Below are 20,675 nucleotides of genomic sequence, written 5' to 3'. Positions count from 1 at the left end.
GGTTTTATAAAGAGTAATGTCCAAGATCAGGGAGATGTATGGGTTATGGTTTTATAAAGAGTAATGTCCAAGATCAGGGAGGTGTATGGGTAATGGCAAAGATCAGGGAGGTGTATGGGTAATGGCAAAGATCAGGGAGGTGTATGGGTTATGGTTTTATAAAGAGTAATGTCCAAGATCAGGGAGGTGTATGGGTAATGGCAAAGATCAGGGAGGTGTATGGGTTATGGTTTTATAAAGAGTAATGTCCAAGATCAGGGAGATGTATGGGTTATGGTTTTATAAAGAGTAATGTCCAAGATCAGGGAGGTGTATGGGTAATGGTTTTATAAAGGGTAATGTCCAAGACCAGGGAGGTGTATGGGTAATGGCCAAGATCAGGGAGGTGTATGGGTAATGGTTTTATAAAGGGGTAATGTCCAAGATCAGGGAGGTGTATGGGTTATGGTTTTATAAAGAGTAATGTCCAAGATCAGGGAGGTGTATGGGTTATGGTTTTATAAAGGGTAATGTCCAAGATCAGGGAGGTGTATGGGTAATGGTTTTATAAAGGGTAATGTCCAAGATCAGGGAGGTGTATGGGTAATGGTTTTATAAAGGGGTAATGTCCAAGATCAGGGAGGTGTATGGGTTATGGTTTTATAAAGAGTAATGTCCAAGATCAGGGAGGTGTATGGGTAATGGTTTTATAAAGGGTAATGTCCAAGACCAGGGAGGTGTATGGGTAATGGCCAAGATCAGGGAGGTGTATGGGTAATGGTTGTTTAAAGGGTTATGTTCAAGATCAGGGAGGTGTATGGGTAATGGTTTTATAAAGGGTAATGTCCAAGACCAGGGAGGTGTATGGGTAATGGTTTTATAAAGGGTAATGTCCAAGACCAGGGAGGTGTATGGGTAATGGTTTAATAAAGGGTAATGTCCAAGATCAGGGAGGTGTATGGGTAATGGTTTTATAAAGGGTAATGTTCAAGATCAGGGAGGTGTATGGGTAATGGTTGTTTAAAGGGTAATGTCCAAGATCAGGGAGGTGTATGGGTTATGGTTGTATAAAGGATAATGTCCAAGATCAGGGAGGTGTATGGGTAATGGTTTTATAAAGGGTAATGTCCAAGATCAGGGAGGTGTATGGGTAATGGCCAAGATCAGGGAGGTGTATGGGTAATGGTTGTATAAAGGGTCATGTCCAAGACCAGGGAGGTGTATGGGTAATGTTCAAGATCAGGGAGGTGTATGGGTAATGTCCAAGATCAGGGAGGTGTATGGGTAATGGTTTTATAAAAGGGTTATGTTCAAGATCAGGGAGGTGTATGGGTAATGGTTATATAAAAGGGTAATGTCCAAGATCAGGGAGGTGTATGGGTAATGGTTATATAAAAGGGTAATGTCCAAGATCAGGGAGGTGTATGGGTAATGGTTGTATAAAGGGTAATGTCCAAGATCAGGGAGGTGTATGAGTAATGTCCAAGATCAGGGAGGTGTATGGGTAATGGTTTTATAAAGGGTTATGTTCAAGATCAGGGAGGTGTATGGGTAATAGTTTTATAAAGGGTTATGTTCAAGATCAGGGTGTATGGGTAATGGTTGTATAAAGGGTAATGTCCAAGATCAGGGAGGTGTATGGGTAATGGTTGTATAAAGGGTAATGTCCAAGATCAGGGAGGTGTATGGGTTATGGTTGTGTGAAGGTTAGTTCCTGAGTTTGGTTTAGATGAAGGTTATACCAGTTACCTTCAGTTTGTCGTGTGAGGTGTAGGGGGTTATGGTTGTGTGAAGGTTAGATGAAGGTTATACCAGTTACCTTCAGCTTGTCGTGTGAGGTATAGAGGTTGTGTGAAGGTTAGATGAAGGTTATACCAGTTACCTTCAGTTTGTCGTGTGAGGTGTAGGGGTTATGGTTGTATGAAGGTTATACCAGTGACCTTCAGCTTGTCGTGTGAGGTGTAGAGGTTGTGTGAAGGTTGTATGAAGGTTGTATGAAGGTTATACCAGTTACCTTCAGCTTGTCGTGTGAGGTGTAGGGGTTATGTGAAGGTTAGATGAAGGTTATACCAGTTACCTTCAGCTTGTCGTGTGAGGTGTAGGGGTTGTGTGAAGGTTAGATGAAGGTTATACCAGTTACCTTCAGCTTGTCGTGTGAGGTGTAGAGGTTGTGTGAAGGTTGTATGAAGGTTATACCAGTTACCTTCAGCTTGTCGTGTGAGGTGTAGGGGTTATGGTTGTATGAAGGTTATACCAGTTACCTTCAGCTTGTCGTGTGAGGTGTAGAGGTTGTATGAAGGTTGTATGAAGGTTATACCAGTTACCTTCAGCTTGTCGTGTGAGGTGTAGGGGTTATGTGAAGGTTAGATGAAGGTTATACCAGTTACCTTCAGCTTGTCGTGTGAGGTGTAGGGGTTATGTGAAGGTTAGATGAAGGTTATACCAGTTACCTTCAGCTTGTCGTGTGAGGTGTAGAGGTTGTGTGAAGGTTGTATGAAGGTTATACCAGTTACCTTCAGCTTGTCGTGTGAGGTGTAGGGGTTATGGTTGTATGAAGGTTATACCAGTTACCTTCAGCTTGTCGTGTGAGGTGTAGAGGTTGTGTGAAGGTTGTATGAAGGTTGTATGAAGGTTATACCAGTTACCTTCAGCTTGTCGTGTGAGGTATAGAGGTTGTGTGAAGGTTAGATGAAGGTTATACCAGTTACCTTCAGCTTGTCGTGTGAGGTGTAGGGGTTATGGTTGTATGAAGGTTAGATGAAGGTTATACCAGTTACCTTCAGCTTGTCGTGTGAGGTGTAGGGGTTATGGTTGCGTGAAGGTTAGATGAAGGTTATACCAGTTACCTTCAGCTTGTCGTGTGAGGTGTAGGGGTTATGGTTGTATGAAGGTTATACCAGTTACCTTCAGCTTGTCGTGTGAGGTGTAGGGGTTATGGTTGTATGAAGGTTATACCAGTTACCTTCAGCTTGTCGTGTGAGGTATAGAGGTTGTGTGAAGGTTAGATGAAGGTTATACCAGTTACCTTCAGCTTGTCGTGTGAGGTGTACGGGGTTATGGTTGTATGAAGGTTAGATGAAGGTTATACCAGTTACCTTCAGCTTGTCGTGTGAGGTGTAGGGGGCCTCGGGGGCGTAGATCCTGAAGATGTCAGCCAGGCAGCAGGCCACCAGGAGACGGACGTCCTTGTTGGGGTTCCTCAGGAAGAACTCGGAGGCCAGATGGAGAGCCAGGTTGAGATACTGCTGCTTCTCCTCCTCGCTGTCCTGGTCCATGTCCATGTAGGTCTTCACCACCATCTAGAGAGAGAGATGATTGGTTAAGGTCTGGTCCATGAAGGTCTACACCACCATCTAGAGAGAGAGATGATTGGTTAAGGTCTGGTCCATGTAGGTCTACACCACCATCTAGAGAGAGAGATGATTGGTTAAGGTCTGGTCCATGTAGGTCTACAGAGAGAGATGATTGGTTAAGGTCTGGTCCATGTAGGTCTACAGAGAGAGAGATGATTGGTTAAGGTCTGGTCCATGTAGGTCTTCACCACCATCTAGAGAGAGAGATGATTGGTTAAGGTCTGGTCCATGAAGGTCTACACCACCATCTAGAGAGAGAGAGAGATGATTGGTTAAGGTCTGGTCCATGTAGGTCTACAGAGAGAGAGATGATTGGTTAAGGTCTGGTCCATGTAGGTCTACAGAGAGAGAGATGATTGGTTAAGGTCTGGTCCATGTAGGTCTACAGAGAGAGAGATGATTGGTTAAGGTCTGGTCCATGTAGGTCTTCACCACCATCTAGAGAGAGAGATGATTGGTTAAGGTCTGGTCCATGAAGGTCTACACCACCATCTAGAGAGAGAGAGATGATTGGTTAAGGTCTGGTCCATGTAGGTCTACAGAGAGAGATGATTGGTTAAGGTCTGGTCCATGTAGGTCTACACCACCATCTAGAGAGAGAGATGATTGGTTAAGGTCTGGTCCATGAAGGTCTACAGAGAGAGATGATTGGTTAAGGTCTGGTCCATGTAGGTCTACAGAGAGAGAGATGATTGGTTAAGGTCTGGTCCGTGTAGGTCTACAGAGAGAGAGATGATTGGTTAAGGTCTGGTCCGTGTAGGTCTACAGAGAGAGATGATTGGTTAAGGTCTGGTCCATGTAGGTCTACAGAGAGAGAGATGATTGGTTAAGGTCTGGTCCATGTAGGTCTACAGAGAGAGATGATTGGTTAAGGTCTGGTCCATGAAGGTCTACAGAGAGAGATGATTGGTTAAGGTCTGGTCCATGTAGGTCTACAGAGAGAGAGAGATGATTGGTTAAGGTCTGGTCCATGTAGGTCTACAGAGAGAGAGAGATGATTGGTTAAGGTCTGGTCCATGTAGGTCTACAGAGAGAGAGATGATTGGTTAAGGTCTGGTCCATGTAGGTCTACAGAGAGAGATGATTGGTTAAGGTCTGGTCCATGTAGGTCTACAGAGAGAGATGATTGGTTAAGGTCTGGTCCATGTAGGTCTACAGAGAGAGAGATGATTGGTTAAGGTCTGGTCCATGTAGGTCTACAGAGAGAGAGAGATGATTGGTTAAGGTCTGGTCCATGTAGGTCTACAGAGAGAGATGATTGGTTAAGGTCTGGTCCATGTAGGTCTACAGAGAGAGATGATTGGTTAAGGTCTAGTCCATGTAGGTCTACAGAGAGAGATGATTGGTTAAGGTCTGGTCCATGTAGGTCTACAGAGAGAGAGATGATTGGTTAAGGTCTAGTCCATGTAGGTTAGGATTGGTTGGTATCCAGATGTCCATTTTGTTTCTGGACCATACAGGGGTATACAGTATTACACACAAGGGCCGCTATTTAAAACAATAATCCAGGAGGGGGGTTGAACGTCTCTGTTGGAACCAAGAAGCTTGACATCTAGCTAGTAAATGAACAAACCAAAAGCATAACTGGAGCCCTGAGCTGGATATCATTTATCTAACACATCTGAGATGTTTATTCTCTAACGTCTCTCTAAAGGTCGTGAACACCGAAACTAGACTTGGCCGATATACCGTATAAAATGTTGAAATACAGACGGAAAGTCATATTCCGTCAGCATTTTTGAAATACCCCTGTATACAGTTTATCAGACAGACAGACAGACACATGAATACACAGACGGACGGACGGACGGGACAGGACAGGACAGGACAGGACAGGACAGGACAGGACTTGTCAATTGATTTCTGGTCCGAAGGACTCCAACACAATCTGATAAAGTGATTGGTGGATAATGTTTATTCTTATTTTTTTTTTAAAGGTGACATATGCAGAAATCACTCCTCCATTTCCTGGTTGCTAAAGTTCTAATAGTTTGATTAATTTCAGTTTGTGGCAAAACAAGCGTAGGAGAATCGTTGGACCATCTAAACGGCAGTGAAATATATTTTTAGGAGACGGCTGAAAATACAATATTTTGGGGTGTTTGAAGCTGGTGTACAAAACCGAAAGTAAAAAAGACAAGAACGAGAAGCATAGAAACGCCACACATAGAACAGATCTACCGTTACTTAGACTGGCTTTCAATGAGAATGACAGATCTATAACACATAGAACAGATCTACCGCTTCTTAGACTGGCTTTCAATGAGAATGACAGATCTATAACACATAGAACAGATCTATCGCTACTTAGACTGGCTTTCAATGAGAATGACAGATTTATAACGCACATTTCTATGTGAATTTGGTCAGGTCGTCCAAAAAGTTACAACTCCACCAGCACAATCTGTAGCCTAAGTTCTCTATAGACTGGATACTATATACAGTCGAGCAGAGTAAGTTCTCTCTATAGACTGGATACTACATACAGTCGAGCAGAGTAAGTTCTCTCTATAGACTGGATACTATATACAGTCGAGCAGAGTAAGTTCTCTATAGACTGGATACTACATACAGTCGAGCAGAGTAAGTTCTCTATAGACTGGATACTACATACAGTCGAGCAGAGTAAGTTCTCTCTATAGACTGGATACTATATACAGTCGAGCAGAGTAAGTTCTCTCTATAGACTGGATACTACATACAGTCGAGCAGAGTAAGTTCTCTCTATAGACTGGATACTATATACAGTCGAGCAGAGTAAGTTCTCTCTATAGACTGGATACTACATACAGTCGAGCAGAGTAAGTTCTCTCTATAGACTGGATACTACATACAGTCGAGCAGAGTAAGTTCTCTCTATAGACTGGATACTACATACAGTCGAGCAGAGTGAGTTCTCTCTATAGACTGGATACTACATACAGTCGAGCAGAGTGAGTTCTCTCTATAGACTGGATACTACATACAGTCGAGCAGAGTGAGTTCTCTCTATAGACTGGATACTACATACAGTCGAGCAGAGTGAGTTCTCTCTATAGACTGGATACTACATACAGTCGAGCAGAGTTAGTTCTCTCTATAGACTGGATACTACATACAGTCGAGCAGAGTTAGTTCTCTCTATAGACTGGATACTACATACAGTCGAGCAGAGTGAGTTGTCTCTATAGACTGGATACTACATACAGTCGAGCAGAGTGAGTTGTCTCTATAGACTGGATACTATATACAGTCGAGCAGAGTGAGTTGTCTCTATAGACTGGATACTATATACAGTCGAGCAGAGTGAGTTCTCTCTATAGACTGGATACTACATACAGTCGAGCAGAGTGAGTTCTCTCTATAGACTGGATACTACATACAGTCGAGCAGAGTGAGTTCTCTCTATAGACTGGATACTACATACAGTCGAGCAGAGTGAGTTCTCTCTATAGACTGGATACTACATACAGTCGAGCAGAGTGAGTTAGCTTGACAGTTGAAGCTCCCTTTACTAATGTACAACGGGAATAAAACCAGCCCCCTTTACTAATGTACCATTACTAATGTACAACTGGAGTAAAACCAGCTCCCTTTACTAATGTATCATTACTAATGTACAACTGGAATAAAACCAGCTCCCTTTACTAATGTACAACGGGAATAAAACCAGCTCCCTTTACTAATGTACCATTACTAATGTACAACTGGAGTAAAACCAGCTCCCTTTACTAATGTACAACGGGAATAAAACCAGCTCCCTTTACTAATGTACAACGGGAATAAAACCAGCTCCCTTTACTAATGTACAACGGGAATAAAACCAGCTCCCTTTACTAATGTACAACTGGAATAAAACCAGCTCCCTTTACTAATGTACAACGGGAATAAAACCAGCTCCCTTTACTAATGTATCATTACTAATGTACAACTGGAGTAAAACCAGCTCCCTTTACTAATGTATCATTACTAATGTACAACTGGAATAAAACCAGCTCCCTTTACTAATGTACAACGGGAATAAAACCAGCTCCCTTTACTAATGTATCATTACTAATGTACAACTGGAATAAAACCAGCTCCCTTTACTAATGTATAATTACTAATGTACAACTGGAATAAAACCAGCTCCCTTTACTAATGTATCATTACTAATGTACAACTGGAATAAAACCAGCTCCCTTTACTAATGTACAACGGGAATAAAACCAGCTCCCTTTACTAATGTACAACGGGAATAAAACCAGCTCCCTTTACTAATGTACAACGGGAATAAAACCAGCTCCCTTTACTAATGTATCATTACTAATGTACAACGGGAATAAAACCAGCTCCCTTTACTAATGTATCATTTGAATAGAACCAGATGAAACATAACATCAACCATTTTAAGAGCTGTAAACTCTCGTTCTCTCTCCCGCTTCAACAGAGAGACGCAACTCCACTCAAACTCCTCTAACACTAGGACCCAGCAGACACCACTTCTTCCTCAGTGTGTCTCTCCAAGGCTCAGAGTAGCAGCAACCAAGCTGCAGACAGAGTGAGGGGGGGATGGGTGCTGAAACACAGGCAGGAGGAGAACGAGGAGAGAAGACCAGAGAACTACACACACACACACACACACACCCCCCCCCCCCCCCCCCCCCCTCCGGAGGCTGTAAAATCCTTCCACAACTAGCGTTGGACTGGGGACTCAGTCAGTGTGTGTAACGGACATGATTTAGCCCCATGTACTTTTATGAGAATAGCTGAGCTGGCTGAAAGAGAAACGGTTGGTTAGGTTTGTTTTTTAAATCTATTAAAAACGCAAAAAACCTGATACCCAAACACATTCTACTGTCAGACAACCTTTCTTTTTGTTTACTTGTGTTTTGAAAAGAGGAAACACTGCTTTGCTGAGTCCTGTATGTTACACGTGATAACGTCATATTTAGCATATTTTACTATTGTTCAAAAGCTCTATTTCAGAACACAGATCCTTCATTCTCCAATGGTAATATTACGTACCTACATTCTTATTACAATATAAAGCACTGGTGTAAAGTACTTAAATATGAAATATTTTTAAAGTACTACATAATTCGTTTTTTATTTTTTTTATATATATTTTATCCCATTTTCTCCCCAATTTTCGTGGTATCCAATCGCTAGTAATTACTATCTTGTCTCATCGCTACAACTCCCGTACGGGCTCGGGAGAGACGAAGGTTGAAAGCCATGCGTCCTCCGAAGCACAACCCAACCAAGCCGCACTGCTTCTTAACACAGCGCGCCTCCAACCCGGAAGCCAGCCGCACCAATGTGTCGGAGGAAACACCGTGTACCTGGCCCCCTTGGTTAGCGCGCACTGCACCCGGCCCGCCACAGGAGTCGCTGGAGCGCGATAAGACAAGGATATCCCTACCGGTCAAACCCTCCCTAACCCGGACGACGCTATGCCAATTGTGCGTCGCCCCACGGACCTCCCGGTCGCGGCCGGCTGCGACAGAGCCTGGGCGCGAACCCAGAGACTCTGGTGGCGCAGTTAGCACTGCGATGCAGTGCCCTAGACCACTGCGCCACCCGGGAGGCCTCCATAATTCGTTTTTTGGGGGGGTATCTGTACTTTAGTATTTACATTTGACAACTTTTTCTTCACTTACATTCCTAAAGAAAATACATTTTACTTCCTACATTTTCTCTGACAAGCCAAAGTACTTGTTACATTTTGAATGTTTAACAGGATGGACGGACGGACGGGGGGACTGAAATTCACGTGGTCATTCCTACCGCCTCTGATCTGGTGGACTCACTAAACAGAGAACATCCCTGGTCATCCCTACTGCCTCTGATCTGGAGGACTCACTAAACAGAGAACATCCCTGGTCATCTCTACTGCCTCTGATCTGGAGGACTCACTAAACAGAGAACATCCCTGGTCATCCCTACTGCCTCTGATCTGGAGGACTCACTAAACAGAGAACATCCCTGGTCATCTCTACTGCCTCTGATCTGGAGGACTCACTAAACAGAGAACATCCCTGGTCATCCCTACTGTCTCTGATCTAGGGGACTCACTAAACAGAGAACATCCCTGGTCATCCCTACTGCCTCTGATCTAGGGGACTCACTAAACAGAGAACATCCCTGGTCATCCCTACTGCCTCTGATCTGGAGGACTCACTAAACAGAGAACATCCCTGGTCATCCCTACTGCCTCTGATCTGGAGGACTCACTAAACAGAGAACATCCCTGGTCATCTCTACTGCCTCTGATCTGGAGGACTCACTAAACAGAGAACATCCCTGGTCATCCCTACTGCCTCTGATCTGGAGGACTCACTAAACAGAGAACATCCCTGGTCATCCCTACAGCCTCTGATCTGGAGGACTCACTAAACAGAGAACATCCCTGGTCATCCCTACTGCCTCTGATCTGGAGGACTCATTAAACAGAGAACATCCCTGGTCATCCCTACTGCCTCTGATCTGGAGGACTCACTAAACAGAGAACATCCCTGGTCATCCCTACTGCCTCTGATCTGGAGGACTCACTAAACAGAGAACATCCCTGGTCATCCCTACTGCCTCTGATCTGGAGGACTCATTAAACAGAGAACATCCCTGGTCATCCCTACGGTCTCTGATCTGCAGGACTCACTAAACAGAGAACATCCCTGGTCACCCCTACTGCCTCTGATCTGGAGGACTCACTAAACAGAGAACATCCCTGGTCATCTCTACTGCCTCTGATCTGCAGGACTCACTAAACAGAGAACATCCCTGGTCATCCCTACTGCCTCTGATCTGGAGGACTCACTAAACAGAGAACATCCCTGGTCATCCCTACAGCCTCTGATCTGGTGGACTCACTAAACAGAGAACATCCCTGGTCATCCCTACTAGCCTCTGATCTGGAGGACTCACTAAACAGAGAACATCCCTGGTCATCCCTACTGCCTCTGATCTGGTGGACTCACTAAACAGAGAACATCCCTGGTCATCTGGAGGACTCACTAAACAGAGAACATCCCTGGTCATCCCTACTGCCTCTGATCTGGAGGACTCACTAAACAGAGAACATCCCTGGTCATCCCTACAGCCTCTGATCTGGAGGACTCACTAAACAGAGAACATCCCTGGTCATCCCTACTAGCCTCTGATCTGGAGGACTCACTAAACAGAGAACATCCCTGGTCATCCCTACTGCCTCTGATCTGGAGGACTCACTAAACAGAGAACATCCTTGGTCATCCCTGCTGCCTCTGATCTGGAGGACTCACTAAACAGAGAACATCCCTGGTCATCTGGAGGACTCACTAAACAGAGAACATCCCTGGTCATCCCTACTGCCTCTGATCTGGAGGACTCACTAAACAGAGAACATCCCTGGTCCTCCCTACTGCCTCTGATCTGGAGGACTCACTAAACAGAGAACATCCCTGGTCATCCCTACTGCCTCTGATCTGGAGGACTCACTAAACAGAGAACATCCTTGGTCATCCCTGCTGCCTCTGATCTGGAGGACTCACTAAACAGAGAACATCCCTGGTCATCTGGAGGACTCACTAAACAGAGAACATCCCTGGTCATCCCTACTGCCTCTGATCTGAAGGACTCACTAAACAGAGAACATCCCTGGTCATCCCTGCTGCCTCTGATCTGCAGGACTCACTAAACAGAGAACATCCCTGGTCATCTGGAGGACTCACTAAACAGAGAACATCCCTGGTCATCCCTACTGCCTCTGATCTGGAGGACTCACTAAACAGAGAACATCCCTGGTCATCCCTACAGCCTCTGATCTGGTGGACTCACTAAACAGAGAACATCCCTGGTCATCCCTACTGCCTCTGATCTGGAGGACTCACTAAACAGAGAACATCCCTGGTCATCCCTCCTGCCTCTGATCTGGAGGACTCATTAAACAGAGAACATCCCTGGTCATCCCTACTGCCTCTGATCTGGAGGACTCACTAAACAGAGAACATCCCTGGTCATCCCTACTGTCTCTGATCTGGAGGACTCACTAAACAGAGAACATCCCTGGTCATCCCTACTGCCTCTGATCTGGAGGACTCACTAAACAGAGAACATCCCTGGTCATCCCTACTGTCTCTGATCTGGAGGACTCACTAAACAGAGAACATCCCTGGTCATCCCTACTGCCTCTGATCTGGAGGACTCACTAAACAGAGAACATCCCTGGTCATCCCTACTGCCTCTGATCTGGTGGACTCACTAAACAGAGAACATCCCTGGTCATCTCTACTGCCTCTGATCTGCAGGACTCACTAAACACATGCTTTGTTTGTAAATAATGTCTGAGTGTTGGAATGTGCCTGGCTGTCCATTCATACAAAATAATATTTGCTTAATATAAAAGGAATTTGAAATTATTAATACTTACGGATATTTCAAACCAAATACTTTTAGACTTTTACTCAAGTAGTATTTTACTGGGTGACTTTTACGTGAGTCATTTTCTATTACAGGTTTCTTTACTTTAACTCAAGTATGACAACTGGGTACTTTTCCACCGCCGCTATAAAAGCCAAAAGCCCTGAACGTCACAGCCAATCAGAACCCCTAGTTCCACTACCTCCAGTCAGTCATTACTGGGTCAGAACCCCCAGTTCCACTACCTCCAGTCAGTCATTACTGGGTCAGAACCCCTAGTTCCACTACCTCCAGTCAGTCATTACTGGGTCAGAACCCCTAGTTCCACTACCTCCAGTCAGTCGTTACTGGGTCAGAACCAGACCGGTATCTCCATGAACGTCACAGCCAATCAGAACCCCTAGTTCCACTACCTCCAGTCAGTCATTACTGGGTCAGAACCAGACCGGTATCTCCATGAACGTCACAGCCACTCAGAACCCCTAGTTCCACTACCTCCAGTCAGTCATTACTGGGTCAGGACCGGACCAGACCGGTATGTCCATGAACGTCACAGCCAATCAGAACACCCAGTTCCACTAACTCCAGTCAGTCGTTACTGGGTCAGAACCAGACCGGTATCTCCATGAACGTCACAGCCACTCAGAACCCCTAATTCCACTACCTCCAGTCAGTCGTTACTGGGCCAGAACCAGACCGGTACGTCCATGAACGTCACAGCCACTCAGAACCCCTAGTTCCACTACCTCCACTCAGAACCCCTAGTTCCACTACCTCCAGTCAGTCATACTGGGTCAGGACCAGACCGTTATCTCCATGAACATCACAGCCACTCAGAACCACCAGTTCCACTACCTCCAGTCAGTCATTACTGGGTCAGAACCCCTAGTTCCACTACCTCCAGCCAGTCGTTACTGGGTCAGAACCAGATCGGTAACTCCATACTACTTTAGTATCGTGGCAAGGAGACAAAAACACAAAAAGCCAATTTAAAACTTCTTTAGGGAAACAAACCCCTGCTGTTGGAAACAAACATTATGATGTCATCCAGAGTGGCATGTATCCGTTTTCTCATCTATAGCAGGTCATATTTTACACACAGCAGGTTTTTTAAAAGGACTAAAAAGAGAGGACGGGATACTGGTATCATCCCAGCCTCGTTCGGGGCGGCAGGTATGTTAACTTGAAATGACACAACGACAAGGTTCCACTTTAACAAAGTTTACTCTACTATATGAACACACTACAAGGTAGCCATTACACTCCAGGCTAGGTCCATCAACCTACTAAACCGTATGAACACACTACAAGGTAGCCATTACACTCCAGGCTAGGTCCATCAACCTACTAAACCGTATGAACACACTACAAGGTAGCCATTACACTCCAGGCTAGGTCCATCAACCTACTAAACCGTATGAACACACTACAAGGTAGCCATTACACTCCAGGCTAGGTCCATCAACCTACTAAACCGTATGAACACACTACAAGGTAGCCATTACACTCCAGGCTAGGTCCATCAACCTACTAAACCGTATGAACACACTACAAGGTAGCCATTACACTCCAGGCTAGGTCCATCAACCTACTAAACCGTATGAACACACTACAAGGTAGCCATTACACTCCAGGCTAGGTCCATCAACCTACTAAACCGTATGAACACACTACAAGGTAGCCATTACACTCCAGGCTAGGTCCATCAACCTACTAAACCGTATGAACACACTACAAGGTAGCCATTACACTCCAGGCTAGGTCCATCAACCTACTAAACCGTATGAACACACTACAAGGTAGCCATTACACTCCAGGCTAGGTCCATCAACCTACTAAACCGTATGAACACACTACAAGGTAGCCATTACACTCCAGGCTAGGTCCATCAACCTACTAAACCGTATGAACACACTACAAGGTAGCCATTACACTCCAGGCTAGGTCCATCAACCTACTAAACCGTATGAACACACTACAAGGTAGCCATTACACTCCAGGCTAGGTCCATCAACCACTAGACTCCCTGCGCAGGCGCACTCTTGACTGAGTGATAGCCCCGTAATAACAGAAATATAGGGATACTTAAAACATGAACTTAACAGGGAAGCCTAGTGGTTAGAGCGTTGGACTAGTAACCAAAAGGTTGCAAGTTCGAATCCCCCGAGCTGACAAGGTACAAATCTGTCGTTCTGCCCCTGAACAAGGCAGTTAACCCACTGTTCCCCGGTAGGCCGTCATTGAAAATAAGAATTTGTTCTTTACTAACTTTCCTAGTTAAATAAAGGTTAAATAAAATAAAAATTCACTATCACAAAACCAAATCATGCTCAGCTTTCAGAGACAGACAGACAGAGAGAGACAGAGAGAGAGACGGAGAGAGAGAGAGACAGACAGACAGAGACAGACAAACAAACAGACGAGACAGACAGAGAGACAGACAGACAGACAGAGACAGAGAAATAACACACCTTTATTCTCATTTGAACAGAATCTGAGTTTTAACCAGCTAACGTTGATACATGCTCAGACATTCATCTCCTGATTTTAATATGGGTTGTTGAGAGCGTCAAGCCGGTCAGTTTATACCATTTTAAAGTCCAACTTTACAGCTGGAATCAATACTTGGTGAAACTGCCACGCCGGTTTAGGATATTACAACAACGAAAGGAAGTTAATTCAAAACAAACGAACACCGGTTTCCCTCTCTGACATCGCAGGGCATTCGGAAAGTATTCAGACCCCTCGACCGTTTTCCACATTTTGTTACGTTACAGCCTTATTCTACAATGGATTAAATTCATTTTCATCCTCAATCTACACACAATACCCCATAATGACATCACAATACTCCATAATGACATCACAATATTCCATAATGACATCACAATACTCCATAATGACATCACAATACCCCATGACGACAAAGTGAAAATAGGTTTTTAGAAATTATGGCAAGACCCTTTGCTGTGAGCTCATGTGCATCCTGTTTCCATTGATCATCCTTGAGATGTTTTTACAACTTGGAGTCCACCGGTGGTAAATTCAATTGATCGGACATTGATTTGCAAGCACCAAAACTCCTCCTAGAGCTGGCCGCCCGGCCAAAATGAGCAATCAGAGGGGGAAGGGCCTTGGTCAGGGAGGTGACCAAGAACACGATGGTCACTCTGACAGAGCTTCAGAGTTCCTCTGTGGAGACGGGAGAACCTTCCAGAAGGACAACCATCTCTGCAACACTCCACCAATCAGGCCTTTATGGTAGAGTGGCCATTCGGAAGCCACTCCTCAGTAAAAGGCACATGACATCCCGCTTGGAGTTTGCCAAAAGGCACCAAGAGACTTTCAGATCATGAGAAACAAGATTCTCTGGTCTGATGAAACCAAGATTGAACTCCTTGGCCTGAATGCCATGCGTCACATCTGGAGGAAACCTGGCACCATCCCTACGGTGAAGCATGGTGGTGGCAGCATCATGCTGTGGTGATGTTTTTCAGCGGCAGGGAACTGGGAGACTAGTCAGGATCGAGGGAAAGATGAACAGAGCCAAGTACAGAGAGATCCTTGATGAAAACCTGCTCCAGAGCCCTCAGGACCTCAGACTGGACAACGACCCTATGTACACAGCCAAGACAATGCAGGAGTGGCTTCGGGACAAGTCTCTGAATGTCCTTGAGTGGCCCAGCCAGAGTCCGGACTTGAACCCGATGGAATATCTCTGGAGAGACCTGAAAATAGCTGTGCAGCGACGCTCCCCATCCAACCTGACAGAACTTGAGAGGATCTGCAGAGAAGAATGGGAGAAACTCCCCGAATACAGGTGTGCCAAGCTTGTAGCGTCATACCCAAGAAGACTCGAGGCTGTAATCGCTACCAAAGGTGCTTCAACAAAGTACTGAGTAAAGGTTCTGAATACTTATGTAAATGTCATATTTTATTTTATTTATTTTTTTACAAAACATTCTAAAAACAGTTTTTGCTTTGTCATTATGGGGTATATGCTGATTAGGGGGGAAAACTATTGAATCTATTTTAGAACACGGCTGTAACCGTGGCAGGCCTGGGCAGCTCCAGGCCTCGGGGTCTAATTGGAGTCACACTTTCCCCCCCACCCCTAGCAAACACACCTGATTTAAACTAATTGCGTTCTAAACTGAAGATCAGAATTAGGTGATTAACGGAGTCAGGTGTGTTAGCTGGGGCAAAGGTGTGACACCAATCAGGCCCCCGAGGACTGGAGTTGCCCAGGCCTGCCCGGAACTAAATGTGGGAAAAATTAATACTTTCCTAATGCACTGCATGTACAACAGAGCTGCTACTCTGCCGAACGCTCCTCACCGCCGTTTCATTAACAAAACAAAAACAGGGAGAAAGGTAGCCGTGGCCAACGGGGAGAAAGGGAGCCGTGGAGAAAGGTAGCCGGGGCCAACGGGGAGAAAGGTAGCCGGGGCCAACGGGGAGAAAGGTAGCCGGGGCCAACGGGGAGAAAGGTGCTGGGGAACCTTTGACCCTGCTCAGTAGAGGAGTATGTTAAGACCCTTGACAGTTGATATAACCACATGGACTCACTGAGAACCCCCCATCCGCAGCCACCCTATTGGCTCTGGTTCAAAGTATGGCACTTTATAGACACAGCCAGAGGCATATATAAAATGGGCCTTTTGCCTCAGGGGATCCATACACAGCCAGACACTTCCCTCCCATCCAACCTCCACACAGCCAGACACTTCCCCCCCATCCAACCTCCACACAGCCAGACACTTCCCTCCCATCCAACCTCCACACAGCCAGACACTTCCCTCCCATCCAACCTCCACACAGCCAGACACTTCCCTCCCATCCAACCTCCACACAGCCAGACACTTCCCTCCCATCCAACCTCCACACAGCCAGACACTTCCCTCCCTCCCATCCAACCTCCACACAGCCAGACACTTCCCTCCCTCCCATCCAACCTCCACACAGCCAGACACTTCCCTCCCATCCAACCTCCACACAGCCAGACACTTCCCTCCCATCCAACCTCCACACAGCCAGACACTTCCCTCCCATCCAACCTCCACACAGCCAGACACTTCCCTCCCGTCCAACCTCCACACAGCCAGACACTTCCCTCCCGTCCAACCTCCACACAGCCAGACACTTCCCTCCCATCCAACCTCCACACAGCCAGACACTTCCCTCCCATCCAACCTCCACACAGCCAGACACTTCCCTCCCATCCAACCTCCACACAGCCAGACACTTCCCCCCCATCCAACCTCCACACAGCCAGACACTTCCCTCCCATCCAACCTCCACACAGCCAGACACTTCCCTCCCATCCACCTCCACACAGCCAGACACTTCCCTCCCATCCAACCTCCACACAGCCAGACACTTCCCTCCCATCCAACCTCCACACAGCCAGACGCTTCCCTCCCATCCACCTCCACACAGCCAGACACTTCCCCCCCATCCAACCTCCACACAGCCAGACACTTCCCCCCCATCCAACCTCCACACAGCCAGACACTTCCCTCCCATCCAACCTCCACACAGCCAGACACTTCCCTCCCATCCAACCTCCACACAGCCAGACACTTCCCTCCCGTCCAACCTCCACACAGCCAGACACTTCCCTCCCGTCCAATCAGAAGCCATCTGACGGGCTTCTATATAGTCAGAACCCATACCCAGCACTAGCTAGCTGACCAACTGGGTTTCTATATAGTCAGAACCCATACCCAGCACTAGCTGGCCAACTGGGTTTCTATATAGTCAGAACCCATACCCAGCACTAGCTAGCTGGCCAACTGGGCTTCTATATAGTCAGAACCCATACCCAGCACTAGCTAGCTAGTCAACTGGGTTTCTATATAGTCAGAACCCATACCCAGCAGTAGCTAGCTGGCCAACTGGGCTTCTATATAGTCAGAACCCATACCCAGCACTAGCTAGCCAACTGGGTTTCTATATAGTCAGAACCCATACCCAGCACTAGCTAGCCAACTGGGTTTCTATATAGTCAGAACCCATACCCAGCACTAGCTAGCCAACTGGGTTTCTATATAGTCAGAACCCATACCCAGCACTAGCTAGCTGACCAACTGGGCTTCTATATAGTCAGAACCCATACCCAGCACTAGCTGGCCAACTGGGCTTCTATATAGTCAGAACCCATACCCAGCAATAGCTACCCAACTGGGTTTCTATATAGTCAGAACCCATACCCAGCACTAGCTAGCCAACTGGGTTTCTATATAGTCAGAACCCATACCCAGCAATAGCTAGCCAACTGGGTTTCTATATAGTCAGAACCCATACCCAGCACTAGCTGGCCAACTGGGTTTCTATATAGTCAGAACCCATACCCAGCACTAGCTGGCCAACTGGGTTTCTATATAGTCAGAACCCATACCCAGCACTAGCTAGCCAACTGGGTTCCTATATAGTCAGAACCCATACCCAGCACTAGCTGGCCAACTGGGTTTCTATATAGTCAGAACCCATACCCAGCACTAGCTAGCCAACTGGGTTTCTATATAGTCAGAACCCATACCCAGCACTAGCTAGCTAGCCAACTGGGTTTCTATATAGTCAGAACCCATACCCAGCACTAGCTAGCTAGCCAACTGGGTTTCTATATAGTCAGAACCCATACCCAGCACTAGCTAGCTGGCCAACTGGGTTTCTATATAGTCAGACCCCATACCCAGCACTAGCTAGCTGGCCAACTGGGTTTCTATATAGTCAGAACCCATACCCAGCACTAGCTAGCTGGCCAACTGGGTTTCTATATAGTCAGAACCCATACCCAGCACTAGCTAGCCGGCCAACTGGGTTTCTATATAGTCAGAACCCATACCCAGCACTAGCTAGCTGGCCAACTGGGTTTCTATATAGTCAGAACCCATACCCAGCACTAGCTAGCTGGCCAACTGGGTTTCTATATAGTCAGAACCCATACCCAGCGCTATCTAGCTAGCCAACTGGGTTTCTATATAGTCAGAACCCATACCCAGCACTAGCTAGCCAACTGGGTTTCTATATAGTCAGAACCCATACCCAGCGCTAGCTAGCTAGCCAACTGGGTTTCCATATAGTCAGAACCCCAACCCAGCACTAGCTAGCTAGCCAACTGGGTTTCTATATAGTCAGAACCCATACCCAGCGCTAGCTAGCTAGCCAACTGGGTTTCTATATAGTCAGAACCCATACCCAGCGCTAGCTAGCTAGCCAACTGGGTTTCTATATAGTCAGAACCCATACCCAGCACTAGCTAGCTAGCCAACTGGGTTTCTATATAGTCAGAACCCATACCCAGCGCTAGCTAGCCTACTGGGTTTCTATAGTCAGAACCCATATGTGTAGTGTGTGTGTGTGTGTAGTACCTGGTTCACAGTCAGGTTGCCATAATGACAGGAAGGGGCTTGAACATTGTAGATGACCTAACACTTGCATCACTTGTCATGGATGGGTGTTCATGCTTTATGTATCTATACTTCTACAAAACGGAATATTATCTATTTCATTTAAATAGGCAATTAAGAACAAATTATTATTTAGAATGACGGCTTACCAAAAGGCCTCCTGTGGAGACGGGGGCTGGGATTAAAAATAAAAAATAAATATATATAAATATAGGAGAAAACACACATCACGACAAGAGACAACACAACATAAGAGACCGAAGACAACAACATAGCAAGGGAGCAACACATGACAACACAGCATGGTAGCAACACAGCATGGTAGCAACACAGCATGGTAGCAACACAGCATGGTAGCAACACAACATGGTAGCAACACAACATGGTAGCAACACAGCATGGTAGCAACACAGCATGGTAGCAACACAACATGGTAGCAACACAACATGGCAGCAACACAGCATGGTAGCAACACAACATGGTAGCAACACAGCATGGTAGCAACACAACATGGTAGCAACACAGCATGGTAGCAACACAGCATGGTAGCAACACAACATGGTAGCAACACAACATGGTAGCAACACAGCATGGTAGCAACACAACATGGTAGCAACACAGCATGGTAGCAACACAGCATGGTAGCAACACAGCATGGTAGCAACACAGCATGGTAGCAACACAGCATGGTAGCAACACAGCATGGTAGCAACACAACATGGTAGCAACACAGCATGGTAGCAACACAGCATGGTAGCAACACAGCATGGTAGCAACACAGCATGGTAGCAACACAGCATGGTAGCAACACAGCATGGTAGCAACACAACATGGTAGCAACACAGCATGGTAGCAACACAACATGGTAGCAACACAGCATGGTAGCAACACAACATGGTAGCAACACAGCATGGTAGCAACACAGCATGGTAGCAACACAGCATGGTAGCAACACAGCATGGTAGCAACACAACATGGTAGCAACACAGCATGGTAGCAACACAGCATGGTAGCAACACAACATGGTAGCAACACAACATGGTAGCAACACAACATGGTAGCAACACAGCATGGTAGCAACACAACATGGTAGCAACACAGCATGGTAGCAACACAGCATGGTAGCAACACAGCATGGTAGCAACACAGCATGGTAGCAACACAGCATGGTAGCAACACAACATGGTAGCAACACAGCATGGTAGCAACACAGCATGGTAGCAACACAGCATGGTAGCAACACAGCATGGTAGCAACACAACATGGTAGCAACACAACATGGTAGCAACACAACATGGTAGCAACACAGCATGGTAGCAACACAACATGGTAGCAACACAGCATGGTAGCAACACAGCATGGTAGCAACACAACATGGTAGCAACACAACATGGTAGCAACACAACATGGTAGCAACACAACAACAGCATGGTAGCAACACAACATGGTAGCAACACAGCATGGTAGCAACACAGCATGGTAGCAACACAGCATGGTAGCAACACAGCATGGTAGCAACACAGCATGGTAGCAACACAGCATGGTAGCAACACAGCATGGTAGCAACACAGCA

The 20,675-nt window shown here is 46.2% G+C and overlaps 1 protein-coding gene across 1 annotated transcript in view; it reads right to left on the bottom strand.

The window, feature by feature from the left end:
- The window catches only part of LOC120038779 (sister chromatid cohesion protein PDS5 homolog A-like), a gene marked incomplete at its 3' end in the record, with an annotated part of 29,635 nt that overhangs the window by 3,674 nt on the left and 5,286 nt on the right, over positions 1-20,675 (bottom strand). Inside the window, exon 3 of the mRNA XM_038984424.1 lies at positions 3,075-3,278. Coding sequence (XP_038840352.1) covers positions 3,075-3,278 — 204 coding nt within the window. The remainder of the gene's footprint in view (positions 1-3,074; positions 3,279-20,675) is intronic.

Source organism: Salvelinus namaycush, unplaced genomic scaffold, assembly GCF_016432855.1.
Source record: "Salvelinus namaycush isolate Seneca unplaced genomic scaffold, SaNama_1.0 Scaffold2393, whole genome shotgun sequence".
Taxonomy (NCBI): domain Eukaryota; kingdom Metazoa; phylum Chordata; class Actinopteri; order Salmoniformes; family Salmonidae; genus Salvelinus; species Salvelinus namaycush.
The sequence above is the reverse complement of the archived record's forward strand: the minus strand, read 5'-3'. Positions and strand labels throughout refer to the sequence as shown.